The sequence below is a fragment of the Nyctereutes procyonoides genome, unplaced genomic scaffold (assembly GCF_905146905.1).
Source record: "Nyctereutes procyonoides isolate TBG_1078 unplaced genomic scaffold, NYPRO_anot_genome, whole genome shotgun sequence".
NCBI classification, from domain to species: Eukaryota; Metazoa; Chordata; class Mammalia; order Carnivora; family Canidae; genus Nyctereutes; species Nyctereutes procyonoides.
Window position 1 is genome coordinate 21671962 of NW_026575049.1, and position 26581 is coordinate 21698542.

Below are 26581 nucleotides of genomic sequence, written 5' to 3' on the forward strand. Positions count from 1 at the left end.
GCCTAAACTGAGCCACCAGTGCCAAGCAGGGCCGATGACCCCACAGCCACTCGTGTGTGTCAGCCCAGGATGACAAGGAAAACATGAAGAGACAGAAATAGGAAGAATCGCACATCCCACCCCCCACGAGGGGGAACCGAGAACCATCATCCCACCACCCCGAGCTGCAGCCTCATGTCCGGGCTGCAGCCTTCATGGCCACCGAGCCCCCGGTCCCCCACCTCCTTGGGGGACGCCAGGACGGTGCCACCTGCCCGATTCCAGATTCCTCCTGCCTGGGGGCGAGGGGGGGCAGGTGGGGAGTGGTCGTGGTCCTGAGCAATTGCTGTGCTCCCTGCGGCAGGGCTCCGGGATGCGGTCCTCCCTGGCGGGAGGCGCTGCACCCAGGAGCCTTCCCTGGAGGCCTGTGAGGCCGGGTGGTCCTGAGCAAGGTGGGAGCCAGAGCAGCCGCGTTGCGTCCTTTCCGTAGGGACCCTGTGGCCAAGGAGGTGTTCGCCCCATTGATGGATGGACCCAGGGAGGCCCAAAGAGGTGAGGCACTTTGTGTAGAGTCCCAGGGCTGGCATTCTGGGTTTGGGGCCCAGTCCTCGGGGACGCGAGGCTGTGGCCTCAGGCACGCCCGTCTCCCCGGGGAGAGGCATTTAGCACCTCCTCCCCAAGTGGCCTCCCCTCAGTCCGGCACCAGCAGCAGCAGCAGCAGCACCCTGGCGCCTGCTTTCCATGGTGAAGGAGGGGAGCCAGGAGAGGAGAGGGGGATCAGGAAGCAGCGATGTCTGTGGGAGTGGGCCCCTCTGCGGAGGCAGCTGCGTTGCACGGGGCTGTGACCCCACCACGAGGGAAGGAGAGCGGGCCCCCGGGGACTGGGGTGGGGGTGTTGGTGTGTCTGGTTCCCAGAGGAGGCACAGTTGTCTGAGGCACCTCCGTGAACCCCTGCTCCATGCAGCGTGTCAGCGGCTGCGTCTTGGCACCTCAGCGGCCTTGGTGAGCTCTGCGAGCCTGTGGGGGCAGGGATGGGGGCCAGCTGTGGGCAGGACAGACAGTCCCTCCTGCCCCGGTGCATGGTGTTGGGGGTGGCCGGTCAGGCTGCATATCCGGTTCCCAGCTCTGAGCCTGGCCCAGTGAACAAGGAGTGAAGCGAGCGAGTGGATGCCTTCACGTGTCCTCCAGTCCTCTTGCCAGGTCGTAGTGTCCACACGGACACTGTGGTTGGAGTGGGTGGGCCGTGAGCATCTATCTGGAGGGGCTGACCTAGGCCACTAGGGCCCGCTGACCTGCCTCGGCCTGTGTAGCATGTTGGGGTGAGGCGGGAGGAGGGGGAACCCTGTGCCGTGACGAAGGGAAGGCCAGCCCAGGCAGCAGGGGAGGGGTGGGGCGAGCTGGGAGCCAGGGTGGCCGGTCCCAGCTCGGTCTGGGATGGGGCATTTGGTGTGGGTGTCTGTGGGAGCCTGGGAGGTTCCTCAGAAGAACCGCAGCTTGTCTTACAGGCCTTGTTTTAATGTGTCAGCAAAGCAGTGAGTCAGGAGTTTGAATAAGGCCACAGCCCCCGGGAGTTGGGGCTTGGTGTGGAGCTCCTCCTTGGGCCCCTGTCCCCCACCCCCCACCCCGGGCAGGGTCGAAGCTGGAGGGGTCTGCAGGTAGCGGGGTGGGGTGTTGAGTGGTGTCGGCTGTGGGGCCCCAGGGGCGCTGCAGGCATCGCCGTTTGGGAGAGTCCAGAGGATGGCTTCTGGAAACTTCAGGCCAAGGACCACTCTGGAAGATGCCCCATCCCACAAGGGCGACATCGAGGTCAGGGTCTGTCACTGCACCCCAGGAGCTCACACAGAGCAGCTCTGGGAGCCGGTGCTGATCCACCCTGGCCTGGATTGCAGTCCCAAGGCCTTCGTGGTTCTCCTGGGTAAGCTGAGTCAGGGCACTCGGTTCCCTCCCTGGGAAGTGGGTTAGTAGGGAGATCCCAGCTGTGACCCGAGGGTTGTAAAAGCACTTGAAGGATTTCACAACACTGTGCACATGAAGGGAGGGAGGAGCCAAGTCCTTGCGTGGGAGGCTTCGGGTGAGGCTCAAAGCACCAGGGTGTTCTCTGAGCTGAAGACCAGAGGCTTGTCATCGTCAAGCATTTATTTGTTTGACCTTTGCCTCCCTGCTGTCATGGGTCCTGCCCCACGCTGGGTACCAAGTCACCCTGCCAGCACGATGTCCTGTCTTGGTGGGGAGGGACACTTAGGTGTTTGGAACCAGCATGCTGAGGCTGTGGCATGGGGCTGGGAGCCATGGGGTTAGGGAGCTATGGGGCCAAGGAGCCATCGGGTTAGGGAGCTATGGGGCCAGGGGCCGTGGGGTTAGAGGGCTGGGGAGCCATGGGGTTAAGGAGCCGTGGGGCCAGGGAGCCGGGCAGCCATGGGGTTAGGGAGCCATGGGGCCAGGGAGCTGTGGGGCTGAGGAATGGTGGGGCTGGGGAGCTGTGGGGTTAGGGAGCCATGGGCCAGGGAGCTGAGGGGTTAGGGAGCCATGTGGTTAGGGAGCTGTGGGGCTGGGCAGCCGTGGGGCCAGGGAGCTGTGGGGCTATGAGCAGAGCCTGGAAGGCAGCAGGAGTGGCTCTGCTGCAGACTTGCAGGTTGACATCAGACTAGTGACTCAAGGCGTGAGCCTCAAGTTCCTCATCGGCTGAGTGAAAACTGGCTTTACCACACAGCATGTTCGGGAAGGTGGAATGAGGTTAAGTAGCACCAGGTGGGTGGGATCAAGTGTTTGGGAGCAGGTGGCAAGGGGGTCAGGCAAGGTGTAGGGGTGGTTGGGGGGGAGGTGACAGCTGAGGTGACACACAGGTAGGGTTGAGATGGGCACGGCAGAGACCTGACAGTGGGGCGAGTGGCAGGCTGAGGGTGCACAGGTGTCTGGTCAGGGAAGAAAGGCCGGGGAACCACACTGCAGACTTTGGGGGCTCTCTGGGAGGCCTGGCTCATCTGGTGAAGGAACCCCGACCTTCAAGAAGACAGGGAAGCAGGCAGGGCCACGGGCTTCTCCTGATCTGGCCACCTCGCCTCACTGAGCCCGCATGCTTCCCTTAGGCTGCAGCAGAGCTGTGGCCAGGCCCTGGGAGGGCCCCCTCGGGGACCCGTCTGACCAGCCCTTCCCATCTGAGAGCCTCATCACGAAGCCAGGGCGCCCCGGGCAGCTGCCTTGTCTTCTGTGCCCCACGGGAGGGTCTTGAGCCAGCGAGGAGCCCTGAGAGGCACGAGGTGGTGAAAGGCCTATTGAGAGCCCCACAGAAGCTTATTCATTGTGCCCTGGCTGCGGGGGTGTGGGGAGTGTCCGGGGGCCGAGGCTGCCTGGGACTCTCCCCAGAGAGGCCAGTTGACCCCCCCACCTTTGGGAGGGGGGCCAGGCGGGGCAGAGGCCACTGCTGAGCCTGGTGTGCTCTTGGGAGGCACCTGCCCGCAGCAGAGAGACCCCCTCTCAGCTCCTCTCTGCCAGACCCTTCAGGGGTCCCCAGGCCTCGGAGGATAAACATGAAACCTCCAACCATGAGGCCGCCCCGTGAGGTGGGGTCCCCTCCAGCTCTGGCTCCCACTGGGCGTCCTGGGCCCTAGGCCTTCCCCTAGCCCGGCCACACCGGGCGTCACCCCCCAGCGAGTGGGGCCCTGGAGGCTCTTCCCCTGCCTTTACCCACTTAACCCATAGGTTTGGGCCCTTACATGAGATGCCCTCCTCAGTGAGGGGGCTTTGCCCGTGCTCCTGCCCAGGGCAGCTCCCCTCTTGTGGACTCGGGGTATGCAGCCTGCACCCCTGGGTGAGTCGGTGATGAATCAGCCCCCCTGACACTCCAGGGTGGGGGGGGCAAGAGCCATCCCACCCCAGCACAGAGCACCCAGCCTCTGAGAGTGGCCCTCGGTCAATGTTTGCTCCCAGTCAGGTGAGGTGTGCACGGGAGGGTGCGAGCACTGGCGACCTTGGGCAGCGGCGTCCTCCCTGGTACACACAGCCTGCTGCACGGGGTGTCCACGTGGGGAATGGATGTATTCGCACAGTGCCGGGCACACCGGGCACACCGTTAGTGGTGTCAGAGTTCACGGGGTGTCTCTAGATTTGCTGTAGAGAAAATTTCCTGTTTTTCAGGAAGAGTCATTCCAGCGCCCTGAACACTCACCGCCGTGGGCATTTGCTTTACTTCTTCCACTCTTAGGCCTTGTTTTTTACAGCAATTTTTCTTTGACATATTTCTGTTCAATTTTGTGGCCTACTTTTTGGTTTCATTTTTTAAGACTTGCTAGTATACACGTTTGTCCAAGTAACTGCACTGTTACTAGAAATATTTTTGTGGGCAGTCCGGGTGGCTCAGCGGTTTAGCGCCACCTTCAGCCCCAGGTGTGATCCTGGAGACCCGGAATCGAATCCCACGTCGGGCTCCCTGCATGGAGCCTGCTTCTCCCTCTGCCTGTGTCTCTGCCTTTCTCTCTCTGTCTCTCTCATGAATAAATACATTTTTAAAAATCTTAGAAATATTTTTGTGGGGAAAAAAATACATATTTGGGTTCCTTTTTGAATACGGCAATGTGCTCAAGGGCATCGAATCCAAAGGTTGTGAGAAGGGACGCCCGGGTGGCTCAGCAGTTGAGCGCCAGCCTTCAGCCCAGGGCGTGATCCTGGAGACCCGGGATCGAGTCCCACATCAGGCTCCCTGCATGGAGCCTGCTTCTCCTTCTGCCTGTGTCTCTGCCTCTCTCTCTCTCTCTCTCTCCCTCTCTCTCTCTCTGTCTCTCATGAATGAATAAATAAAATCTTAAAAAAAAAAAAAAACAAAGGTTGTGAGAAGAGTCATCGCGACAAAGTCTCCTGTCAATGCAGCCTCTGTCGGGAGGCTGTGGGGACACCTTGGTGGCGTGAATGAGGCTTGCTAACCTGGGTGCCCGCTCAAGGCGCACACTGTGCAGAAGGCTTCCCGTGTATCAGCTCATTAACACTCCCAGCGACCCGGAGAGATGGATTCATTCTTAACTACCCTTTTGCAAATGGGAAACAGGTCCCAGGGTGCCTGGGGCTTGCCCAGCACCGGTGGGAACTGCTGGAGCCGGGATGGGCCCAGCGCCCGCTCCCCCCAGCCAGCGCGCTCATGCCCAGCTGCTCCCTTTAGCACCCAGATCCTCCAGCGCTGTTCTGCACCCTGGTCTGCCTTCCTCCCTGGCACAGGTAGGGCCCTTTCAGTTCTTGGTGGACAACCGCAGAGTAGCCCATCCTGCCAGGGATTTCTGATTTCTTTGGCTACTTCCCTGGGAATGGGACCATCTCAGTATTTTGCAAACACTGCTGTAATGATTACAGAATTTTTTGGGAAAAAAAAAACCCCTCGGGGGCGGAGTTGCTGGTTGGCAGGCGTGAGCTTGTGTGGGTCTCATTGCCTGCTGTCTCCCTGGAGATCTTACCGGATCCCCTTCCCACCGCCAGAGGAGAAGTCCTGTTTCTTCACATCCTTTTCTGCCCAGGAGTGTGGTCGGGGGTTCTGATTTTTTTTGCACATCTGACAGGTGAAAGGTGGAATTTGGTGGTTTTCATAGAATATTCCTCCGGCTGTGTGAAGCTGAGCCTGTTTTAATGTTTGCAGAGCTGTGTCTCCCTTTGCTTTCTGTTTGATCTTATTTTGTATGCATTATATGAGGCTTGTTGATTGATTGATTGATTGGAGGCTTATTATTTATTAGGGAAATCAGACCCCAGTTAAGAGTCCGAGTAGTAGTAAAAAAAAAAAAAAAAAAGAGTCCCAGTAGTTTTTCTTTGTTTATGATGCATGTGGAATTTTTTTTTAATTTTGTTTTTATGTGGTTTTGATTCATCTTTTCCTTGAAAGCTTTTGTGTTCGCCTCTTGAGAGAATAAAAAAAAATTCTCTCACAGTTTTTTTTTTGCCCTCTATGATATTTTAACATTAAACGTTTTGATCTTTTGGAATGTATGTTGGCACGAGGAGGAACCCAGGCGTAGTCTTTTCCCATCGCTTAGTCACTTGTCCCAAGACGAGTGGCTGGAGAATTGTCTTCATCCTGCTGATTTGAAGTGCCACCCTTCTATATGCTAAATTACAGCGTGTCTTCTATCTTGGTACTTTCCATGCTCGTCCACTGATCTGTGTGTTTATGCACCAGTACCGCCGTGGCTTCATCAGTCACTGGGTTCATGTCACTTACTTGCTCAGTTGGCCAATATTTATTGCTTCCTCTAGGCCAGACACTAATGTAGGGCCTGAGTATACAGCAGTGAACAAAATGATCAAAGTGGGAAAAGATTCATACCTTCATGGAGCATACATTCTCATGGGGTGTCTCTGTTTAAGCCCGATCAGCTCTAGTAGGCCAGGTGTTGGCAAACCGTGGCCCCAGGCCAATACTGGGCGGCTGCCTGTTTTTGTAAATAAAGTTGGGTTGGAACCTAGCCATGCTCATTTCTTTACGCATTACTCTGGGTGATTTTGTAGTTGAGACAGGACCATATGGTCTGCAGAACCTAAAATATTTTCTGTCTGGACCTTTACCGGAAGAAGTGTGTTGGCTCCTGTCCTAAGAAAAGGCTGAAAGCAAACAAAATAAACAGGTAAAACATAGATGATAGGTAGTGACAGGTGCAGGAAGGGGATAGGGAGTGCAGGGGCGGGGTTTGCAATTTTTTTTTTTTATGATTTTATTTATTCATGAGAGACACACAGAGGCAGAGACTTAGGCAGTGGGAGAGGCTGGCTCCCTGCAGGGAGGCGGATGCCTAACTTGATCCCAGGATCACGGGATCATGCCCTGGGCTGAAAGGTGGTCTCAACCACTCAGCCACCCAGGCGCCCTGGGATTTGCAATTTTAAATAGAGTGGTTTGGAAAGGCCTCGAAGGGAAGGTAGATACTTCAGTAAAGAGCTGGAGGTACGGAAGTCAGCCTCAGAAGTCAGCCTCACGGAGGATTTTGAGCAGGGACGTGATAGGTACTGACTGGAACGTGAGGACCGGTTAGAAAGCTGGGCCAGGAAGGCAGGCGGGAGATGGTGGCTTGGCTCTGGATGGAAGAGCGGTTGCTGAGAGCTGGTTGGATTGTGGGTTTGTTAGAAGAGAGAGTCAATCAAATGATACAGAGATAAAGTCACAGTTCTCCAGGGGGAAGAAAAAGCAGTGGTAGAAATTAAGAAATGTGTACAGAAACGAATCTGTCCAAGACCATGATCAAGAGTTTCTCTTGGAGTCAGCTTCCAGTCGAGATGGTAGCTGGAAGGTGATGAGGGTCAAGGGGTGCTTTTTGGTTTGTTTTTTTTTTAGCGTTGGGTGTTTGCTGGGAGTCTTTGGGTGACAGGTCTGTGCTCCCTCCTTCAGTTCTGTGCGAGGCAGGCCAGAGGTCTCCCACAGCCCTGGGGTTTAGGTCCACACCAAGGGGTGGCAGGTGGTTTGGGCAGGTGGTGGCAGGAGGTTTTAGCTTTCTGTTGTGTTTTTTAAAATACTGATAGGAACCCTGCCCCCACATCGTTCTTTCCGAATTCTCCTGGCTCTTCTCCCTTAATTCTGAAACATACTCTTGGCATTTTGTATTGGCTCATGTTAAATGATCAAATTAGTGGAACTACTCCTTCTATGATTTGGATATTCTGGCTAAGGACTCAGCAAACCTTTAGTCAGTCAAGTCTTCTCCTTTTCTTTCTTAAAAATTCTGAACAGAATATTTCTTCCCATTATACTTTCTAACTGGAATATTGGCTTATCTCAAAGCTGTTGGTTTCTGGATGTGCTGGTGACTTTGTACTTATGACTTCTGTTGTTTTCATTTGAGTTTTTTTGATTTTCCAAGTCAGGTATGATATCATCTGTAAATAAGTTAATTTTTACCTTATCCTCACAATTTTTACTCTTAATATCTTCATTATCTAAGTACAATGTGTCTAGTACCTTTAGACCAATGCTAATTGTAGTGGATTGTGATAATATTTAACCTTTTTTTTTTTCTACGTGAGCTGTAGATCCTGTTTAAGGAAGTACCCTTTATTCTTATTTTATGGAGAATTTTTTTTTTTAAAGATTTTTTATGTATTTATTGAGACAGAGAGAGAGGCAGAGACACAGGCAGAGGGAGAAGCAGGCTCCACACAGGGAGCCAGACATGGGACTCAATCCCGGATCTCCAGGATCACACCCCAGGCTGCAGGCAGCACCAAACCACTGCGCCACCGGGGCTGCCCAGAATTTTGTTTTTTTTTTTAATCAAGAAGAGGTACTGAATTTTACTGAATGTTTTATCAGCATCATGGAAATGATCGTGTGCTATTTCTCTTTTGCTCTGTAAATATATAGTGAATATATGAATAGATTTCCTAATATTGGACCATTTTTGTATTCCTGAATTAAATCCTGCTTGGACATGGGATATACTTTTAGTGGATTGCTGGGTTCTTTTTAGCATTGTATTTAAGATTTTTATGTTGCTACCTGTGAGTGAGATTAGCCTGTACTTTCCTCCTATGTGTGTGTATGCAGTGCTCTATTTTTGGAATCAACATTATGCTTCCTTGTTAAAAAGATTTCGCAAATTTCTTAGGCTTTAAAAATGTGTGAGTAGCATTGGAGCTGTTTCTTGAGGATCTCGTAGACCTGCCCTCTCAAAAACATCTCTTGGCCTATTAGTCCAAAGTATCATTTTTAGAAATGGCTCTTGGGCAGTTTTCCCTATTGTAATACATGGTCCTAATTTTTAATGGCTATAAACTGTTTGTTTGTTTGTTCTTATTAAGTAGGCTCCCCGTGTGGAGACCACCGTGGAGCTTGAACTCAAGGATGCTGAGATCAAAACCTGAGCTGGGATCAAGAGGGAGACGCCTAACAGACTGAGCCACCCCCACCCCCGGTGCCCCTGTAAACTATTTTAATTAGGGTATTACCGTAACTTTGCTTAACCGTGTGCTTTAATCATCTCAAAGAGGACTGGGGTGGTCCTCCCAAATCTAATTCACGATTTTTCAAAGGTCTGGTTAATGGAAAATTATTTGCTCCAGGCAGAGGAGGCGGCTGGTCCTCATGGCCCCTTTGGAGCTGAATACCAGTTTTTCTGATACAGCCCACCCTCATTATTCATGGACTCTGTGTTTGCAAATTCACCTGCTTGCTAAAATTTATTTGTAGCCTCAAATTATGGCGCTTTCATGATTCATTGCAGACATGCACCAAGTGGTGAAAAATTAGAGGGGCTCAGTGAGTGTACATTCCCCCGAGGTCAAACAAGGTGATGCTCTGCCTTGTTTCAGCTCATACTGTATACAAGTGTCTGTTGGGGGCTAGTTAACGCCTATATTTTGCATTTTTGTGCTTTGTGTTGGTAATTTTGCTGTTTAGAATGGCCCCAAGTTGGGGCACCTGGGTGGCCCAGGGGCTTAAGCATCTGTCTTGGGCTCAGGCCATGGTCCCGGGGTCCTGGGATTGAGTTTGGGCTCCCTGCTCAGTGGGAAGTCTGCTTCTCCCTCTCCCTCTGCCTACCGCTCTCCCTGCTTGTGTTCTCTCTCTGTCAAATGAATAAATAAAATCTTAAAAAATAAAATAAATAAAATAAGTTTCATTCAGGCACAAGCTATAGTGCTGGCCTTGTGTTAACACACCAGCTGTATATTAGATAAGGTGTCATGAGACAAACACACGTAAAACAAGCTTATGTGCTGATTGGTTGGTGGAGAAGTTATGTCCAGAGGCTTTGCAGGAACCTACCCCGGTACTCCCCTAGGAGCACTGGTGTCACACTGCTGATCCCATGTCTGTGGCTACTTTACAGAACATAACCACCACGTATCATGAGAAGGGACCATACTGCTGCTGCCTTAGGACCCCAGGGCGGTGGCGGGGACGGTGGGCTCCAAGGCGTGGAGCTGTCCGTGGTGTTGCCCAGGTGAGCGGCTCAGCATGGGTCGGGGGACGCCTCTGCCCCACAGGTCCATCCCCTGGATTCAAGGGTCCTGCAGACCTGTTGCCATGGCAGCCCAATGGCAGGGAGACAGGGACAGAGGTTAGGGAGCTCTGTGCCAGAGCCGCAGCTGCCTGGGTTTGTGACGGCGGCATCTCTTGCTGGGCAGGCCTCGGCAAGGGCCACGTGGCAGACAGAGACACACAAAGCAGCAGTGCAGAGGGTCCCCACAAACCCACGCGTGGATAGAACTTTTCTGCCCACAAAGGCTGTTCCTGTCGGCCTCTAACCCAGTCCTCACCATCAATTCAGAGGGTGGCAGGTTAGACCCATCTTATGGACGGGTAAGTCACTGAGATTCAGAAAGGTTGCGTGCAGTGGCTGTGTGGCTGGTGCGGAGCAGAGTCGGGACCTGAACCCAGGTGTGTCTGACTGCAGATCGGCCACTGCTTTGTCCCTCCAGGAGCCTGAATCCTCACCCAGTCTCGACCCTTGACCCTCGCTTTGGATTTGGAATGGGAGGTGTTTCTGAGGACAGGGAGTCCCTTCAGGATCCCCCTCACTCTCTCTTTAATCAGCTTGACGACATAGATTGGACATTCAGGGGACGAGGGGGAGGTATCCTCTGTTCACAGTACTGAGAAGAAGAGAAGAGAATAAGAGAAGAGAAGAGAATAAGAGAAGAGAAGAGAATAAGAAAAGAGACGAGAACCGACGCCCAGGTGGCTCAGGGGTTTAGCGCCGCCTTCAGCCCAGGGCCTGATCCTGGAGATCTGGGATCAGGTCCCACATCGGGCTCCCTGCATGGGGCCTGCTTCTTCCTCTGCCTGCACCTCTGCCTCTCTCTCTGTGTCTCTCATGAATAAATAAATTAAAAAAAAAAAAAGAGAAGAGAGGGAAGCTGTTCCCTGGCTGGCTTGGCGGCTGCTGTCACCCGGGTGTGTCTGTTCCTGGTGTTCCTACATGGTCCAGGCTGGGTGTCCCCGTGTCTGCGTGTGTCTGGCCCAAGCTCTCTTTTCCCCGCAGCATCAGCTTACACACAGCCCGCGGGTCCGCTGGTGGGCTTCCTAGGCATCTCTCTAGAAGAGGGATGAAGACTTGGCTTAGCAAACACAGTGTAACTTACTGGATTGAACGTCAGCACAGAGTATTGCTTTCTTTTTACCCCTTCCTTATTATTGTTGATGTCAACGTTCCCTGCCCTCATTTTTTTTTTTTAAGATTTTTAAATTTATTCATTCATGAGAGACAGAGAGGGAGGCAGAGACACAGGCAGAGGGAGAAGCAGACAACCTGCGGGGAGCCCGATGTGGGACTCGATCCCAGGACCCTAGGATCACGCCCAGAGCCGAAGGCAGATGCTCGACTGCTAAGCCACCCAGGTGCCCCATCCTTGCCCTCATATAAAACGATAGGGAAGAGATTTGTGCACAAGGTTTTTATTTTTGTTTTCGCTTTTGTTTTTATTTCTCATGCATAAAATAGATTGATAGAAATAGGAGGATGTCCTTTGGCTTCTCACCAAGGATAGGCTGGCTCTTGTTCTCCAGCAATATGTGAGAGTTGCCGTGCGGCGTGCCCTAGCCAGCTGTGGCTGTTACAGCTTTTTATCACTGTTATTAGAGCATAATTCATGTAAGACAAAGTGCATCCTCGCGAACACTTGGGTGACTCGTGCTGGCTGAGACCACCGGCGCAGGAAACAGGATGGGTGCAGGTGACCATCGGTCCGCCTTTCGTCACTGTGGGCAGAAGCCCTCTACGTAGGCTTCTGTGGCTTCAGCAGGTTTGGAGATCTGTCCATGGTACGTGTGTCTCAGTAGTTAGGTTTTACTGCTAGTAATCGTCTACTGAGTGGCTGTGGCACGTTGGCTCCCTCCTCCTGGTTTCTCGTTTGGGGCTATCATGAATAAAGCTTCTAGAAGTATCTGTGCGGCACCGTTTACAGAGACACATGCTTCGTTTCTCCCAGGCAAGTACCTAGGAGTGGCTGCATCATTGGCAGATGTATGTTTATAGGAATCTGCCCATTTTTCCTAAGCAGGATTTTTGCCAATACCAAAGTTGCCCTCTCCAAAAAAACAGCTTGCTCTTTGAAACCAATTTTTGACTACTAGTGAGATGAGTGTTTTCCCACATTTTTGTGAACGAGTCACGTTTCCTTTTTGGTACTTTACCCATTTGTCTGTTAGGGTTTTTCGGCATTTCCTTGCATCACTGGCTGTGATCTGAGTTCTTGATACGTTACAGACACCTGTTACTTAACAGACACCTGTTACTTTCTCTCTCCTGGTTTTACGCTCCCTTGGATCTCAGTTATGCTTCTCTTGGGCGTGAGGGCACTTTTAAATGTTCAGGAGGGCAGCTCTTGACCTTTGTGATTTCCCTGCCTGCTTTGGACTTTGAGGATCCTCGGTGTGGAGTGGTGTGCGGGCCTGTTCCACCATGGTGATGCCTCCTGCTTCTGGTGGCTGACCCGGGGTTGTCTTTTGTCTTGAACACCTTTCCTGCCTCGGGATGGGGCCTTCCTCACCTTGTCCTAGAGTAATGTGTGCGGGGTTTCCCAGACAGAGTGGTGTTCCACAGTGGATGGTGGGTCTCTAAGCCCCTTGTACTGCTCAGAGCTCCCTAACTCAATGCACCAGGTGCCTGGTGTCAGCAGGTGCTATGCAGGCTGGGGGAGGGTCGGCCCTGGTTGGACGTCCTCTCCTCTTCCCTCCCATCACATGGGTAGGTCCCCCCACCCCATGCAGCTCCCTGCGGTGCCACCGTGGAGTCATTGCTCAGGGCCCCAGAGAGCCCGGTGAGGGGGCGCTGATGCGGAGGGCTTCTAGGCGAGATCTTTCTTAGGTCAGAGCCTGTGGCTGACGCAAGGTGGCCTGGGCTTCAGGTGGATGGCCCTGGTGGGGCCACCTCGCTGCTATGGGCACCTGGGCAAGCTGCCTCCCTGAGCCTGTTCCATCGGGATGAGCCATGTGCATTTAGCCGGCATTTATGGAGTGCCTGCTGTGTGCCTGGCACTTTCGTGGGCTTTGAGGTCTGGCGGTGGCCAAGACGCAGTCCTGGCTCCTGGGACGCTTTCATGCTGTGCGGCACAGGCAGCAGAGAGCCCTGAAAACACCAGGGGTGAGAAGGTTGTGACAGCAGTAAAACCAGGTGCCGTGACAGATGCCTGGGGCCACGTTCAGTATGGGGTCAGGAGATGTTCCTCGAAGAGGTGACTTTTCAGCTGTGACTGGGAAGCTGTGCGGAGCTGCCTGGGCAGGGGTCCCGGGGCAAGAAGTGTCGGCTGCAGAGCAGTAGGTACAAATGCGCCGGGGAGGGGGCGGCAGGTGCTTGGGTCAGCACACAGGCTGGTGACCGGTGACCCGGGTGGAGCAGGGACGGGGCTGGTGTGGAGTGTTTGCGAGAACTGGGTTTTCTTCTGAATTCCATGGAAAGGTTCTAAGGGGGCGGGGGAGGGCAGGAAAAGGTCCTTAAATAAAGATCCCGGGGCTGTGGTGTGGAGGGTGGGCTGCGGGGCGGGAGTGGAAGGGCCGCTCAGGTGTCCCCACGAAGGGGTGCTGGCTTGGGCCCAGGCTGGCAGTGCGGGTGGGGAGGACTTGGCGTGTGGACTTGCTGACGGCCACCCGGCTACTAGGAGGTCTGCTGGGGAGCGGTTGTGGAACCAGCCCAGGCCTGGCACCGGCCCCTCTCAGATCTTGTGTGGGTGTCACTCAGAGAGGGTGGGGGACCCTGGGAGGGCGGCCTGGGTCAGGGTCCTGGGCCTGCACATTTTCCTCAGGGACCCGGGTGGATGAGCTGTGGGGAAATCCTTCTTAGCACCGTAAAGCAGGGAAACGGGACCTCGAGTGGCCCCCGCTGGGCGCGAAGGATAATAGAGAGCAGTCCGGTGCATATCTTGTGCCACGTCCAGAACTTCACTCCTGAACCCAGGCCCCTTGTCCCCAGGCTGGGAGGCCGTCTCGTCCACTGCACTCCAGGCCAGGGCAGCTGCTCACAGGCAGTTTGTGCTGAGCATCTGGCCCCTTCATGTCGCCAGGTTGCCGAGCCTGAGTGTGGGGTCTGTCGGGTCTGAGGGCCTCAGCAGGCTCTAACACTGCGAACTTGAGCGCGTCCTTGAACCTCTTGGGGGTCGGTGTGCTCTGTGCAGGAGGCAGTGTGACAGGGCTCTGAGACAGCTGAAGGCAACAACCCGCGTGGCACTCTTGCCCGGGCCGACAGGTGGCAGGCATGTCAACGCATCACCTCCGATGCTCTGCTCATCCTCATCCACGCTGACTGGGCGCCCAGCCAGCACTAGGTTACTAGGGGGTTGCTTCTGTTAGCATAACGAAAGGGATCGCTTGCGGGAGGCAGGGCCTGGCCCCCAGGACGGACACTGATAGCGAACCTCTGCGTCCCTGGGGCGGGTGGCAGGGTGGCCTCTGCTCATCGTAGCCAGAGTTGCTTCTGGGGAGCTTTCCAGGACTCACAGGGCGCCTTTGCTCACTTTGCGGGGGATCCGTCTGTAGCGTGGGCATCGTCTGTCATCCAATGATGTGAGATGACAGGCAGGGGCCTTGGTTCTGCCTGGGACCTGGGAGCCTCAGGGCGGATCAGAAGACCCCCCTCTGTCCTCCTCCGCCTGGGAGCCAAGCAGGGCAAGGGGGTGTGGTGGCCACAGGCCCGGCTGAGGGCAGGGCAGTTTGGTGGAGGTGTGGCTGAGATGAGCAAAGCCTGGGGTTCTCTGTGAGCGACAGTCTTCCAGAGCTGATGGCTGAGCCCCCAGGAGGCAAGTCAGGGGACCTGACGGTCCTGGTTGGGCCACTGACCTGCCCGTGACACGTGGCTGTCAGGTTCCCCATCTCTAAGTGCGAGGATTAGGCCCTGGCACCCAAGTAGGAGGACCAGGTCACAGTGGTCAAGTATTTTCCGGAGAAGAGAGGGAGAAACCAGCAACAGTGTAACACTTAAAAAATAAATTAATTAATTTAAAACAAAAACAAAAACAAAACAGTGTAACATTTTGAGTTTATAAAGCCATAGCTCTGTCCCCAGTCTTGAAATTTCATGGGCTCTGCCCAGAAAGGGAGGAAGCCCTTGTTTGTCGACCTGGAGAGCGGGGTGCAGGCTCTGCCCCCCGGTTCCCTGGGGGGCTGTGAGGAGCCTGGGGACCAGAGAGGCCACACTGCTTGCCTGCCGGCACCCAGCAAGGGGCGGGGCTGGAGCAGAAGCCAGGTCTTTGTCACCCAAGCCTGCGGGCTTTCCTTCCTCCTGTGGGGAGAGATTAGGACAGAGATTTACTGATCCTGAAGACAGTGTTTGTACTAAGGAGGCCCCACGAAGAAGATCGGGGAGAACAAATCTGGCTGATGAAAGGCAGGGGTGAGGGAGGGGGGGCGCCCTCCCTGCTTCCTGCAGTGGCAGCCGGGCTGCTTGGCACTGGTGCAGCTGTTCCTTTAAGTGGGGTTCTCCGTGGGAACTGCCGCAGCCGGGGGTGGGGGTGGGGGTGGGGGATGCCGGCCAAGGGTGGTGCCAGCCTCCAGCTCCCAGCCCAGACAGCCCGTGACGCTGCCTCTCGCCCCGGCTCTCCTTCCCCAGAAGCTGCTGATTCATCCACGCCCGAGTCGCCGGGACTCTCGGCTCTGCTGGTGCAGGCGTTGGGCCTGCTGGGCCGTGTCCTTGAGCCCTGTCCCCTGGCTGGCCGTGGGGGCAGGGGGAGGATGGGGTGGGGGACTCTGAACATGCCAGAGCCCCAGCAGACCTCTAACCAGACGTGCGGGTGGGGGGTGGGGGAGGGGAGGGCCGAGCGTGGCCAAGGTCACAGGGTGGGGGGCGCAGGTGACCCGTCCTCTCTCACTCCTCTCTGGCCTCCCTCGGCAGGGTGCTTTAAGGATGACCGCATCGTCTTCTGGACTTGGATGTTCTCTACCTACTTCATGGAGAAATGGGCACCGCGGCAGGATGACATGCTCTTCTACGTGCGCCGGAAGCTGGCCTACCCGGGCGGCGAGGGCAGCGTAGACGGGAGGAAGGTGAGCAGCCCCCTCCGGCCCCAGCCAGGCGGCCGTGCAGGGTCTGCCCCTAGCCGGCCAGGTGGCCACCCCACAGTCCTCCTCGTGCACTTCCCAGGGGAGAATGATGTTCACTGTGCACCTACTGGGCACCAGGAGCCGTGTGGAGACGGTGGCACATGTCAGCCGGGGGTGGGGCATGTACGTTCCTCTTGATCCTCCCCAGGACCTTGAGAGGCTGTGACTGACATCACTGTTGTCCCCTTGAGGAGACAGGGCCAGAGGGAGGTGCATTGGCCAGCCCCTCCTAATAGTATATTGATGGAGCCCAGAGTGCAGGGTCCTCCGGGCCACGGGCAGGACGCTCAGGGTCAGAGATGAGGAGGAGCCCGGCAGTTCTGAGCCCTTAACCGTGCAGCAGACACAGTGCTGCAGCTCCACGGGGCAGGTGGGGAGGCCAGGCCCTCGGGGAGGAAGTGACTCACCTGAGCTGTTTTGACCAGTACGTTTCAGTGTGTGGAGGAGTTAACAAAACAACCTTCCCGAGTTTCCTTCTGTTTTTCAGAAAAGCTATTAGTTTGTAAAATGTTCAAGCAACTTGTATGCCAGACGGGGAAACACGTTGTTTCCCTTTAATCACAGAAGTGGGAAGGCTGTGCAGGCAGGTCTGGAGCTCGCAGCCACCTGAGGTCCAAGTCCAGTGCCCTCTGACCCCTGGGCCGCAGCTTGTGAGCTGTGGCTTGTGCCTCAAGTGCGTGGAGCCCTGCCCTGCTGTATCGCTGTTCTCGGAGCTTGACACGGAGGGCCTAAGTGTCCTGCAAATGGACAGGCCTGGTGCCTGCTGCACAGGAGACACGGTGACTTGCATGCTGGGAGCCAGAGAGCTCCCCGGCTGGCCTGGAGGACACACGGAAGACCCAGGGTTGGCCTGGGTCCTTGGGCATTGAGCTGGTGCTGGGGAACTGTGTGTGGTCACTGGGACCCTGAAGTGCATCGCAGAGCCAGTACGGGAGGGTAGATCCAGCGACGGGAAGGGAGAGATGTGGTCACCAGAGGCCACTTGGGTGAGGTGAGTCTTTAAGGAAGAAAGGGCTTTTCCTAGCCGAAGGGACCATGGCCCAGACTGTGGGCCTGAAGCCATGTAAAAGCCCCATGCCCTGTGCATTCAGGTGGCTGGTGGTGGTACCGTGTGGCCCGGGTGTAGAAAGGAGGGGAGCGGAAACAAGGTAGGCATGGGCCACATCACATGGATGCTGAAGGTCAGGCCTCGGAGTTTGGATTGATCCCTGAAGCTTTGATAACGTGAGAAAGGAAGGGGAGGTGGCCACAGTTCCATTTAGCAAGCCCTCGGGTGGTCGGGTGGTCGGTGGAGGAAGGACTGGAGGGGTTAGAGCAGAAGCGAGGCGGGAGGGTGTAGGGGAGTGGTCTGCGGGCGGCACGCAAGGCCGAGGAAGCAGGCTCGGGTGACTGAGTATGGGCCAGAGGGAAGGCCCGAGCTCGCAGCCGGGTCTCTGACGGGCTGTCACAGGGGGACAGAGTTCAGTGCTGGGCGGGCTGAGACCTAGGTGCCTGTGGGACGGCCAGACGGCGACGTCCTCCGCAGTGGAGCTGCTGTCTGAAACTCCGCAGATGAGCCAGGGCCGGAGGCAGAGCTTCAGGACCGTTGGACCCAGGATGGTGCCTGGGGCTCCTGAGGAAGGAGACCAGAGTGTGACAGAGGTCTAGAACAGAACTCTGAGCTAGCTTCACCCTGGAGGGACCAGCGGGAGACACAGCAGCTGGCCCGTTGGGGGTGCCAGGAAGAAGGAGCACGGCGGGGGTGCCAGGAGGCCCGTTGGGGGTGCCAGGAGGAGGTCCCACGATGTGGGACCTGAGGAGCCAAGTCTGGCAGGATGAGAATGGGGACAGGCCATGGGACCTGTGACCAGAGACTGTGGAGGCTTGGGCAGAGCAGCCTCGGCAGTGGGCAGAGACCCAGGCTGCATTCAGTATGGGCAGGGGTGCCCTCTGGGAGGGATGAAGACAAGGCCCCAGTTGGTGGAATTTGGCAGGGGCAGGTATTGGTGGAGAGATCCCTGAGCTGAGCACCTGGGGAGGCCGGCCCGGAGCTCCTCAGTCACCATGCCCCCCCTGTCTGGGGTGCAGCTGGGAGTGACTGTGCCCGCCCTGTCTGGGGTGCAGCTGGGAGTGACCATGCCCGCCCTGTCTGGGGGTGCAGCTGGGAGTGACCGTGCCCGCCCTGTCTGGGGGTGCAGCTGGGAGTGACCGTGCCTACCCTGTCTGGGGGTGCAGCTGGGAGTGACCGTGCCCACCCTGTCTGGGGTGCAGCTGGGAGTGACTGTGTCCGTCCTTTCTGGGGGTGCAGCTGGGAGTGACTGTGCCCACCCTGTCTGGGGGTGCAGCTGGGAGTGACCGTGCCCTCCCTGTCTGGGGTGCAGCTGGGAGTGACCGTGCCCTCCCTATCTGGGGGTGCAGCTGGGAGACCAGCTTTTCCAACTTTCTCTTCCTTGACTTGCCAGGTGACTCCGGCCAATCAGCCCTTCCCTGGGGTTCAGCCTGTCCTGGGAGGGGGTTGGGCAGGTGCTCAGTGAGGTTGAGGTCCTCCCATTGCACACACCTGGGAGGCCAGATGTGTGGGATGGTGTGACCACAAGCATCTCCCCACAGAAGGTGGTGGGCACCTAGGGAACCTCACCGCCAGTGACCCCTACTGTGGGCTCTCTCTCCTACCTCGGCACGGCCCCAGGGCACAGGCTCCTACTGCTACAGCTCGGCTGCCAGAAGACTGGAACTGGGAGCCCTTCTGCCCAGGGGCAGTTGGGGAGGGGGTGCAGGGCTGTGGCTTCTGTCCTGCAGCCTGCACCATGCTGACCTGTCCACATCTGCTGGAGATGACATTGCAGACATTGGGTTCTTTTTTTTGGTGGGGGGTCAAAATTTTGATCTTTTTTCCAAAGGCAGCCTGCTGAGACCAGGGGCTCTAATAAGGATCTGAGACTCAGCTGGACCTTGAGTTTTGGCGCCAGGAGAGCCGGACCCACCCCCGCCCCAGTTAGGGATGGTCTTAGCCCAGCCCAGCCTTACATTCTCTAGGAGGCAGGCAGGAGAAGGGAGAGTCCAGGTGAGCAGGTGGGAAGAGAGATTCCCTGGATCCAGAACTGAGCAATTTGGAGCAGGAGTCCTGGGACTGTGTGCAGACTTCTGGAAGGTTCCAGGGTGTTGAGGCCAGTCAGGAGAGCCTGAGTCCACAGGAGCATATGGCAGCCCAGCTATTCACATGCTAGAATGTTCCCCTGAACACGGCAGTGAGCTCTGTGCAGACTCCCCTCCTGCAGGAGTGACTCGGGCAGGCCCTGTCCTTGGGGAGCCTGCCCTGTCCTTGGGGAGCCTGCCTTGTCCTGGGGAGCCTGTCGTCTGTGTGGACAGACAGACAGCATAGCGCGTGACACACAGGAGCTCAGTAATGGTCGTGGGGGAGACCCCGCAGAGGAAGCTGGGACGCAGGCCTCATGCTCTAGGACAGCGGGAGGGCCCCCGTGGTGGCAGGACATTCCCGCTGGGGGCGGTGCAGGGTGCCTTGTGATGCAGCCCCTCTGGGAGGACTGTGGGGGTCTGTGTGTCCGGGGGCGAGGGCCAGGCAGCCATGTGGGGAGAGCCCACAGGCCTGATGGGTGCAGGGTGTGCAGGGAGGGACATGTCGAGGACTGAGGGGACAGCCTTCCGCAGCCTCTGTGCCCAGAGCAGGTGCGGGGGAGGGGGCTGTGGCGCCTGCGCACTGAGGGCTCTCTGCAGCAAGCCAGGGCCGCTTCCAGGGCCGCTTCCGCCCCCTCCCCTGCTCTCCCCTCCTCTGCCCTCCCCTCCCCTGCCTTTCCCCTCCCCAGCCTGCAGCGCTGGTACCCGGTCACCATAGCAACCCGGGGCTTTCTGCGCTGGGCCCCATGGGGTGGATGGGCCCCCTGCCTCTGCCTCTGGGTAGGCGGGGTGAAAGGAAGTGGGGTGGGGGGGTGGGACTGGGGCGGAGGCGGGATCCCCAGGGCCTGCTACAGCTGAGGGACCACCTTGGGGTGCAGCCAGGGATGGAGAGGTGAGGCTGGGGCATGTCTGTGAGCACCTGCTCGTCCTGGAGGAGTGGGGTGGGTCGGGTGCTGGGACTCACCTGTGCCCACGCTGGCCTCCCAGCTGGCCGAGGCCGAGCCCGAGGTGGAGGTGGAGGTGTACCGGCGGGACTCCAAGAAGCTGCCGGGCCTCGGTGACCCTGACATTGACTGGGAGGAAAGCGTCTGCCTGAATCTCATCCTGCAGAAGGTACAGGGGCGAGGGGGTGGGGGGCAGGGCTCCGAGAGGAGGGCTGTGGGTGGGGGCGTCGAGGGACAGCAGACCTCTCCACGCTCCCCGTCCTGTGCGCTCTCTTCCAGCTGGATTACATGGTGACATGTGCCGTGTGCACGCGCACTGATGGTGGGGACATCCACATCCATAAGAAGAAATCCCAGGTAAGCGTGGGTCCTCCTTCCCGCTAGCTCAGCCCAGAAATGCCACCTGTGTGGCTGCTCAGAGTTTTGGTTGGGGAGACAATTGCCCCCTCCCCTCCTGCTTCCTCCGCTTCCTCCTCCTCCTCTTCCTCCTCCTCCGCTCCCTTCCTGCCTCTTCCCTCCCTCCTCCCCTTCCTGCTACTTCCTCCTCCTCCTTCCCCCTCCTCCTCCTCAATCCCTCCCATCCCCCTCCTCCTCCCTACCCTCCTCCTCCTCACTTCCCTGCCTTGAGGTGCCAGTCTGAGCAGAAGCCCATCCTACTCGTGGGGTCCTGTGTCACCTGCAAGGAGCACTGAACCAGGTCATCCCAAGCAGCTCCTTGCTGAGCGGTTCCCTGAGGCTCTGGCCTGGCTCTGAGCAGTGGGAGCACCGTGACCTGTCCCTAGAGTCGCTGTGGGCCTGGGTGCAGGGTAGGGCCTCATTCAGTCTTTGCAATCTATCTTCCTTTCAGCAAGTGTTTGCGTCCCCCAGTAAACACCCCATGGACAGCAAGGGGGAAGAGTCCAAGATCAGCTACCCTAACATCTTCTTCATGATCGACAGCTTTGAGGAGGTGAGCAGCTCGTGCCCAGCTGTGTGTTCCCGAGGCCCCTCCTCGGCGGTGCGAGAACCTGGCCCCCCTCTGGCCTCACACCCTTGCAGACTGGCGAGAGCTGGGGGGAATGGGGCGCTCCCAACTCCTACCCGTGTGTCTCCCACTCTTCCTGGCGCTGGGCTGGGGCCAGTGGTGTTCCCTAGCTCTGAGCCTGTTTTCTCCTCTGTAAAACGAGCGTCATGATCATGTGTCCTACTTACCCATCCGGGTCGAAGATCACATGAGCTCGTGAACAGGAGAGTGTGTCATAAATTCCTATAAAAAGTGCTGCCTGGGCAGGAGGAGTCATTAGTATGGCCATTAAACTCCAAACAAGTGCCTCCACGCTGAGAGATGCTGGGGTGTCAGGGGTGGGGCTGTGGAAGTTTCTTGGCCAAGCTTCTGTTTTCAGGCTGGGAAAACGGGACTCACAGCAGAAAGTGACTCACCCCAGCAATGTGGGGCACCCTCCCCCCACCCCCTGCCAACTCCTGCCCAGCTGCTCTCTGAGATCCCCCTAGTGGTGCTTGTCCCCACCTAGAGGCTGTCACGACCCCAGGGAAGACTCACAAACAAGGGAGCCTGTGTTTCAGGGTCTCCTCTCTATTTGATGGTGCCTCGAAGCACGTTAGGCTCAGGGGACCGAGTGCCATCCCCAGGCTGGCACAGCCCGGTCATGGCACAGCCCGGTCATGGCAGAGCCGAGATTTGAATCCAAATCTGCGGGACCTTGTGTTTGGGTCTGAACGCCAGGCTCTGGAGTGGTGACTCGGTGACCCTGGCAGGTGGCAGGACGTGGAGCCTGGGAGCCCGGCTGCCATTTGGGTGCTGGACCGCTGACACTTTCCCCGTGTCCCCCTTGTTCCCCTTCCCAGGTGTTCAGCGACATGACGGTGGGGGAAGGAGAGATGGTCTGTGTGGAGCTGGTGGCCAGTGACAAAACCAACATGTTCCAGGGGGTCATTTTTCAGGGCTCCATCCGCTACGAGGCACTGAAGAAGGTGTACGACAACCGAGTAAGCGCAAGGCTGGGCCCCCCACGGCCCCTCTGTCCTTGCCCAGCTCCGTGCCGCGACTGCCCGTCCCCAGAGCACCTGTGGCCCCTGGGCCTGCCCTACATGTGATCTCGCTCGTCTGGGCACACCTGACCTGAGGGACAGGAGGCCGCAGCCCGAGCAAGCACCCCCGAAACTGACCCTGGTGGTGGAAAGGGGGAGGAACCGCTTTCCTGCACCCAGCACCCTCCTGACCCTGGCCCCTCCCAGGAGAGGACAGGGGTGGGGGTGGCCTCAGGCTCCTCGGGGCCAGGCTCTGTCCCCAGCCTGATGCTGGGCCTGGAGGCGGGGATCATGGGGCAGTGGGAGGAGCGTCCTCCGGAGCCCTAGGCATCCCAGCACTACCCTGCCTCCTAGGGGTGCCCCTGCCCCGGTCAACGAGGTCTGCTCCCCCCGAGGGATGTGGGCAGCCCTAGCGACTTGTGTACCCAGGCAGAGGCCATCCCTACGTGTGCTAACCTGGGCCATGTGGCACCTGCCCGCAGGTGAGTGTGGCTGCCCGCATGGCACAGAAGATGTCGTTCGGCTTCTACAAGTACAACAACATGGAGTTTGTGCGCATGAAGGGGCCACAGGGCAAGGGTCATGCTGAGATGGCAGTCAGCCGTGTGTCTACTGGTGACACGTCCCCCTGCGGGACCGAAGAGGATTCCAGCCCGGCCTCACCCATGCATGAGCGGGTAAGGGCTGCGCAGCTCGGGGAGGGGCCTCTGTCCCTCGGATCCGCCTCCCACCGCCTCCCTGATCCTTACAGTCCCCCCCCCCCTGAGGTAGAAGTCGTCATCCCCACCCTCTGGGGAGAGGCTAAGGTTCAGAGAGGGCAGTGACTTGCCCAAGGTCACACAGCAGGTCTGCGAGGGCCGGGGCTCTTTCTGCCTCCCAGAGCTGCTGCCGCAGCTGCACAGAGCCCAAGGGGAGCCCGCGCTGGTCCTGGCACCTTCCTCGGGGGGCCTGCAGGCTGAGCACGGTGCGCACACGACCGGCCTTCCCTGGGCAGTGTCCCGGGGATGACGACGAGCTAGTCTCCCCTCCTGCCCTGTGAGGTCAGCGAGAGGACACAAGGTCCTTCCTGGCTCTTCCCTCTGCCCGGCCCACTGGTTTACAAGGTGTCCCCGTGGCAGCCCCATGAGGAGACTAGGGTGTTCCTGTGTGCAGACCTGGAAACTCAGGCTGCCCGGGTTCAGCAGTGCTGCCCCAGGTCCCACGGCTGTCATGTGACAGCCCCAAGCCTCTGAGCTCTGCTCTTTCTAGGCCACCATCCTTCCCCAGGGTGGGACGCTGAGGTCAGTGGCAGCTTTATTCCCAGGGGAAGAAGTGTCTAGCCCGCTGGCTGCTTTGCCCTGCTTGGCTCGGCCCAGGGGCTGCTTAGACCTGGGGGTCTCAGGAGGGGACAGGTGAGCGGGGATGCTGGGGGCAGGGAAGCAGCCTTGGCCAGGCTGTCCGTCCACAGGAAAGAGCCTGGGGGTGAGGCCGTGCGGGCGGGAGCCTGGGTGCTGCCGCTTGTGTGACCTGGGACAAGCGTCAGCCTGTGTTCTCCAGAGACGGGGAGCACCGTGTTGGGAGGCCCGGGGGGCTGCTAGCACCCAGCACCTGGCGTGGGTGTGCCCCTCAGGGTGCTTCCCTGGCCACTCGCCCCCCTGGGCTGTGATGGGCCGGGGGAGAGGCTATGAACGATGTAACGTGCACGCCGCAGTGCTGATGTGCCCCAGGCGAGGCAGCAGGTGTGTGCTAGACTCAGTTGTGTAAAACTGTGAGCCCCGCCTCCCCCAGGTAGTCCCAGAGCACGCTCCTTCCTCTTCTTTATGTCCTTTGTGGTTTTGTTCCTTCTGCAACGAATGTGATTGAGTAAAAGCCATCAGTGCAACCTTTTTGCAGAGACGTGGGCGAGGGTTCTGAGCAGGGGCCTCTCTCGTCTTCCAAGTCGTGGCTGCTTATAGATTTCCGAGGAGGGGAGTCTCCTTCTCCTCCCTGGCCTCAGTTGCTCACCGAGGCCCCGCAGAATGTGTATGTGGAAGTCCCGGTGAAGATGTGGCCTGGGCTCCAGGCTGGAGGGAACGATGGCTGCAGAACGATGGCTGCAGAACGATGGCAGACACATGAGCAGCCCTGCCTGGGTTGGCTCTTCCCATGTGCCCCGCGGGGGTGATCATCCCGCCCTCCCTGGGTGGAGTTGGGGGTGAAGGAGCCGGCGCCCTGCTCAGGGCGCAGGGAGGCCCGGGGTCAGGGGAAGGGACCTGCCCGGGGTCACGCAGCTGCCAGTGTCGGGGCCTGGCCTCCTGGGGGCTGCTCGGGCCCTCGCCACCACCACCCCTCCATGTTTACTGTCGCTTGTCCCCCCTTTTCCAGAGGGGTCACGTGTCACCAGCTCATGACAAATGCAGACTCTGTGTGTATTGTGGTTTCTGGTGTTTTGTTTTTTTTCTATCTTCTAAAAACCTTCCCTGGCTTGTGGGAGGACCGTCAGGAGCCCAGCGGCCGCCGGGACTCTGGTGGATGTCGGAAGCCGTGACGAGGAGGCTGACGGGGCTCGTGAAGTCCAGTCCCAGCTCGCCTTGTCCTCAGATTCTTGTTTGCATGGGGAGGAGGGAGGAGAGGGGCCAAGTTCCCTCCGCCTGGAACGCCCTTCCCCCCCTTCTTCACCTGGCGAACTCCTACTCGTCCTTCAAGACCCAGCTCAAGCGACATCTCCTCCAGGAAGCCTTCCCTGATTTCCTGGGCTGTGGACCCCTTTGGCTCTGTGCTCCCCTGTACCCCGTGCTTCCCTTTCTCTGTCTTGGCCACCGGCCTTCAGTCTGTGCTTGTCACTCTGCGCGTCTGTCGCCCCACAGCAGACTGTGAGCTCCTTGAGGGCAGGGTGCGGTGTCGTGTGCCTGTCTGTCCCTCGTGCTGCTCCTGCCTGACCCTGCGTGGCTGTGCAGAACCTTTGGTGAACAGTGTGGTTACGAGAGAGGAGGGGACGCTTCGCCATTGCACTTCCCTGAGAGGGTGCTGGGTGGGCAGGGGCATCTCAGCCACAGGGGGAGCCTGGGTGAGGAGCATGGCGGGGGAGGCAGAGGACCTGGGCCGGATCCCGGTTTTGCCCCCTCCTGTGGGTGACGACCTTGGGCAGGTCAAGGTTGCGGTCCCAGCTGTGGTTCCTTCCTTGTCGGTCCGATGGGCTTCCCACCAGTTCCCGTCTGGTGCGGTGGTTGGGAGGCTTCCGTGGACACGGGGGCCGTGGTGGGGCCGCAGCTGGGGCCCCCGGAGGGCACCTGCTGGCGAGCCCATCACCCCTGCCCCAGGCTGGCACTGGCCCCTGCTGGCCCCCAGCCCCAGGGAGGCTGCCCCCAGTGGGTGGCATCGGGGTCCCGGCGTAGGCGGGCTGTGCTGGTGACTACGGCTACTTGTCCGCAGGTGACCTCCTTCAGCACGCCACCCACCCCGGAGCGCAACAACCGGCCCGCCTTCTTCTCCCCTTCTCTCAAGAGGAAGGTGCCCCGCAACCGGATTGCCGAGATGAAGAAGTCTCACTCGGCCAACGACAGCGAGGAGTTCTTCCGTGAGGACAACGGTGGGGGTGAGCCACAGGGTGCCGGGTGCCCGCAGGGCCTGAGGGTGGAGCCATGGTCGGGCAGACGGACATCCCGGCTTCGAGGGGCCCCGATCTGTGAGCTCGGCTATCAACATAGGAGGCTTGAAGACGTCTCCCGGCCTTGACGGTCCAACCACTCCACGCAGAGGGTTCCAGAAATCCTTGCCTGGTGGGAGATGAGCTCTCTGGTTCACTGCTGCCTTTCAGGACGTGAGGCTGCTGCTTGAGCTCCTGCTGGGCGCCCTCCGGCTGGCTGTCCCTGGGGCCTCTCGGCCTGGAGCCGGGGTTGGGGGTCCCAGGCTAGCCCACACCTGCCCTGCAGGCCCTCCCAGCAAACCCGCCGCTCCTCCCTGCACGGTGCCCGCCCTGCAGCTGGTGAGGTGGTGAGGGCAGGAGGCACCTGCATCTGAGCGGCAGGAAGCCGTGGGGGAGGGGGGCGTCTAAGCAAGGGAGTGACAAAATCAGATCCGGGCATGTAAATACCACTCAGCCGTCCCTGTGGAGAAGGGACTGTAGGAGGGGGGCTGCCGGCAGAGACAAGGTGTGGGCACTGGACTCTGGGTGCCACGTGTGTGTGCCACGGGGCTGAGGGGACGGCCACAGCACAGACACACCTGTCCTTCATCTGAGCACCGGGTCCCAGAGACAGACGGCCCTGGCCCTGACCTGCTCTTGTGTGCGCTCGGGCGAGTGCCTTCCCCACCCGGGCTCCATTCCAGACCAGTAGGAAGGGGCTGAGAACCCCCAGCCTGCCTCCCCGGCCGACCCATAAGAGGGGGTCACGGCGATGGGTCCTCCCTGCCTTGCCCCGGGCCCTGCTCACTCTGGTGCCCAGTGAGAGATGGGGTCACAGGGAGCAGAGAAGTAACTGTGGCAACAACCAGGCCCCACGGAAGAGACCCTCCAGGGCAAGGAAGAGGGGGCAGGGACAGCTGGAGGGGCAGGGCTGGATAG

The 26581-nt window shown here is 58.2% G+C and overlaps 1 protein-coding gene across 6 annotated transcripts in view; it reads left to right on the forward strand.

The window, feature by feature from the left end:
* The window catches only part of KIAA0930 (KIAA0930 ortholog), a 36700-nt gene that overhangs the window by 7988 nt on the left and 2131 nt on the right, over positions 1-26581 (forward strand). Inside the window, exons 1-8 of one of the 6 annotated variants that reach the window (XM_055329059.1) lie at positions 1702-1894; positions 15765-15916; positions 20075-20200; positions 20311-20388; positions 20879-20980; positions 21877-22017; positions 22542-22736; positions 25450-25612. In XM_055329059.1, coding sequence (XP_055185034.1) covers positions 1717-1894; positions 15765-15916; positions 20075-20200; positions 20311-20388; positions 20879-20980; positions 21877-22017; positions 22542-22736; positions 25450-25612 — 1135 coding nt within the window. In that variant the 5' untranslated portion in view covers positions 1702-1716. Of the gene's footprint in view, positions 1-1701; positions 1895-6755; positions 6955-14940; positions 15267-15442; positions 15533-15764; positions 15917-20074; positions 20201-20310; positions 20389-20878; positions 20981-21876; positions 22018-22541; positions 22737-25449; positions 25613-26581 lie in introns of those variants that run through there. The other 5 variants (XM_055329058.1, XM_055329061.1, XM_055329062.1 and 2 more) reach the window with 5 other exon arrangements.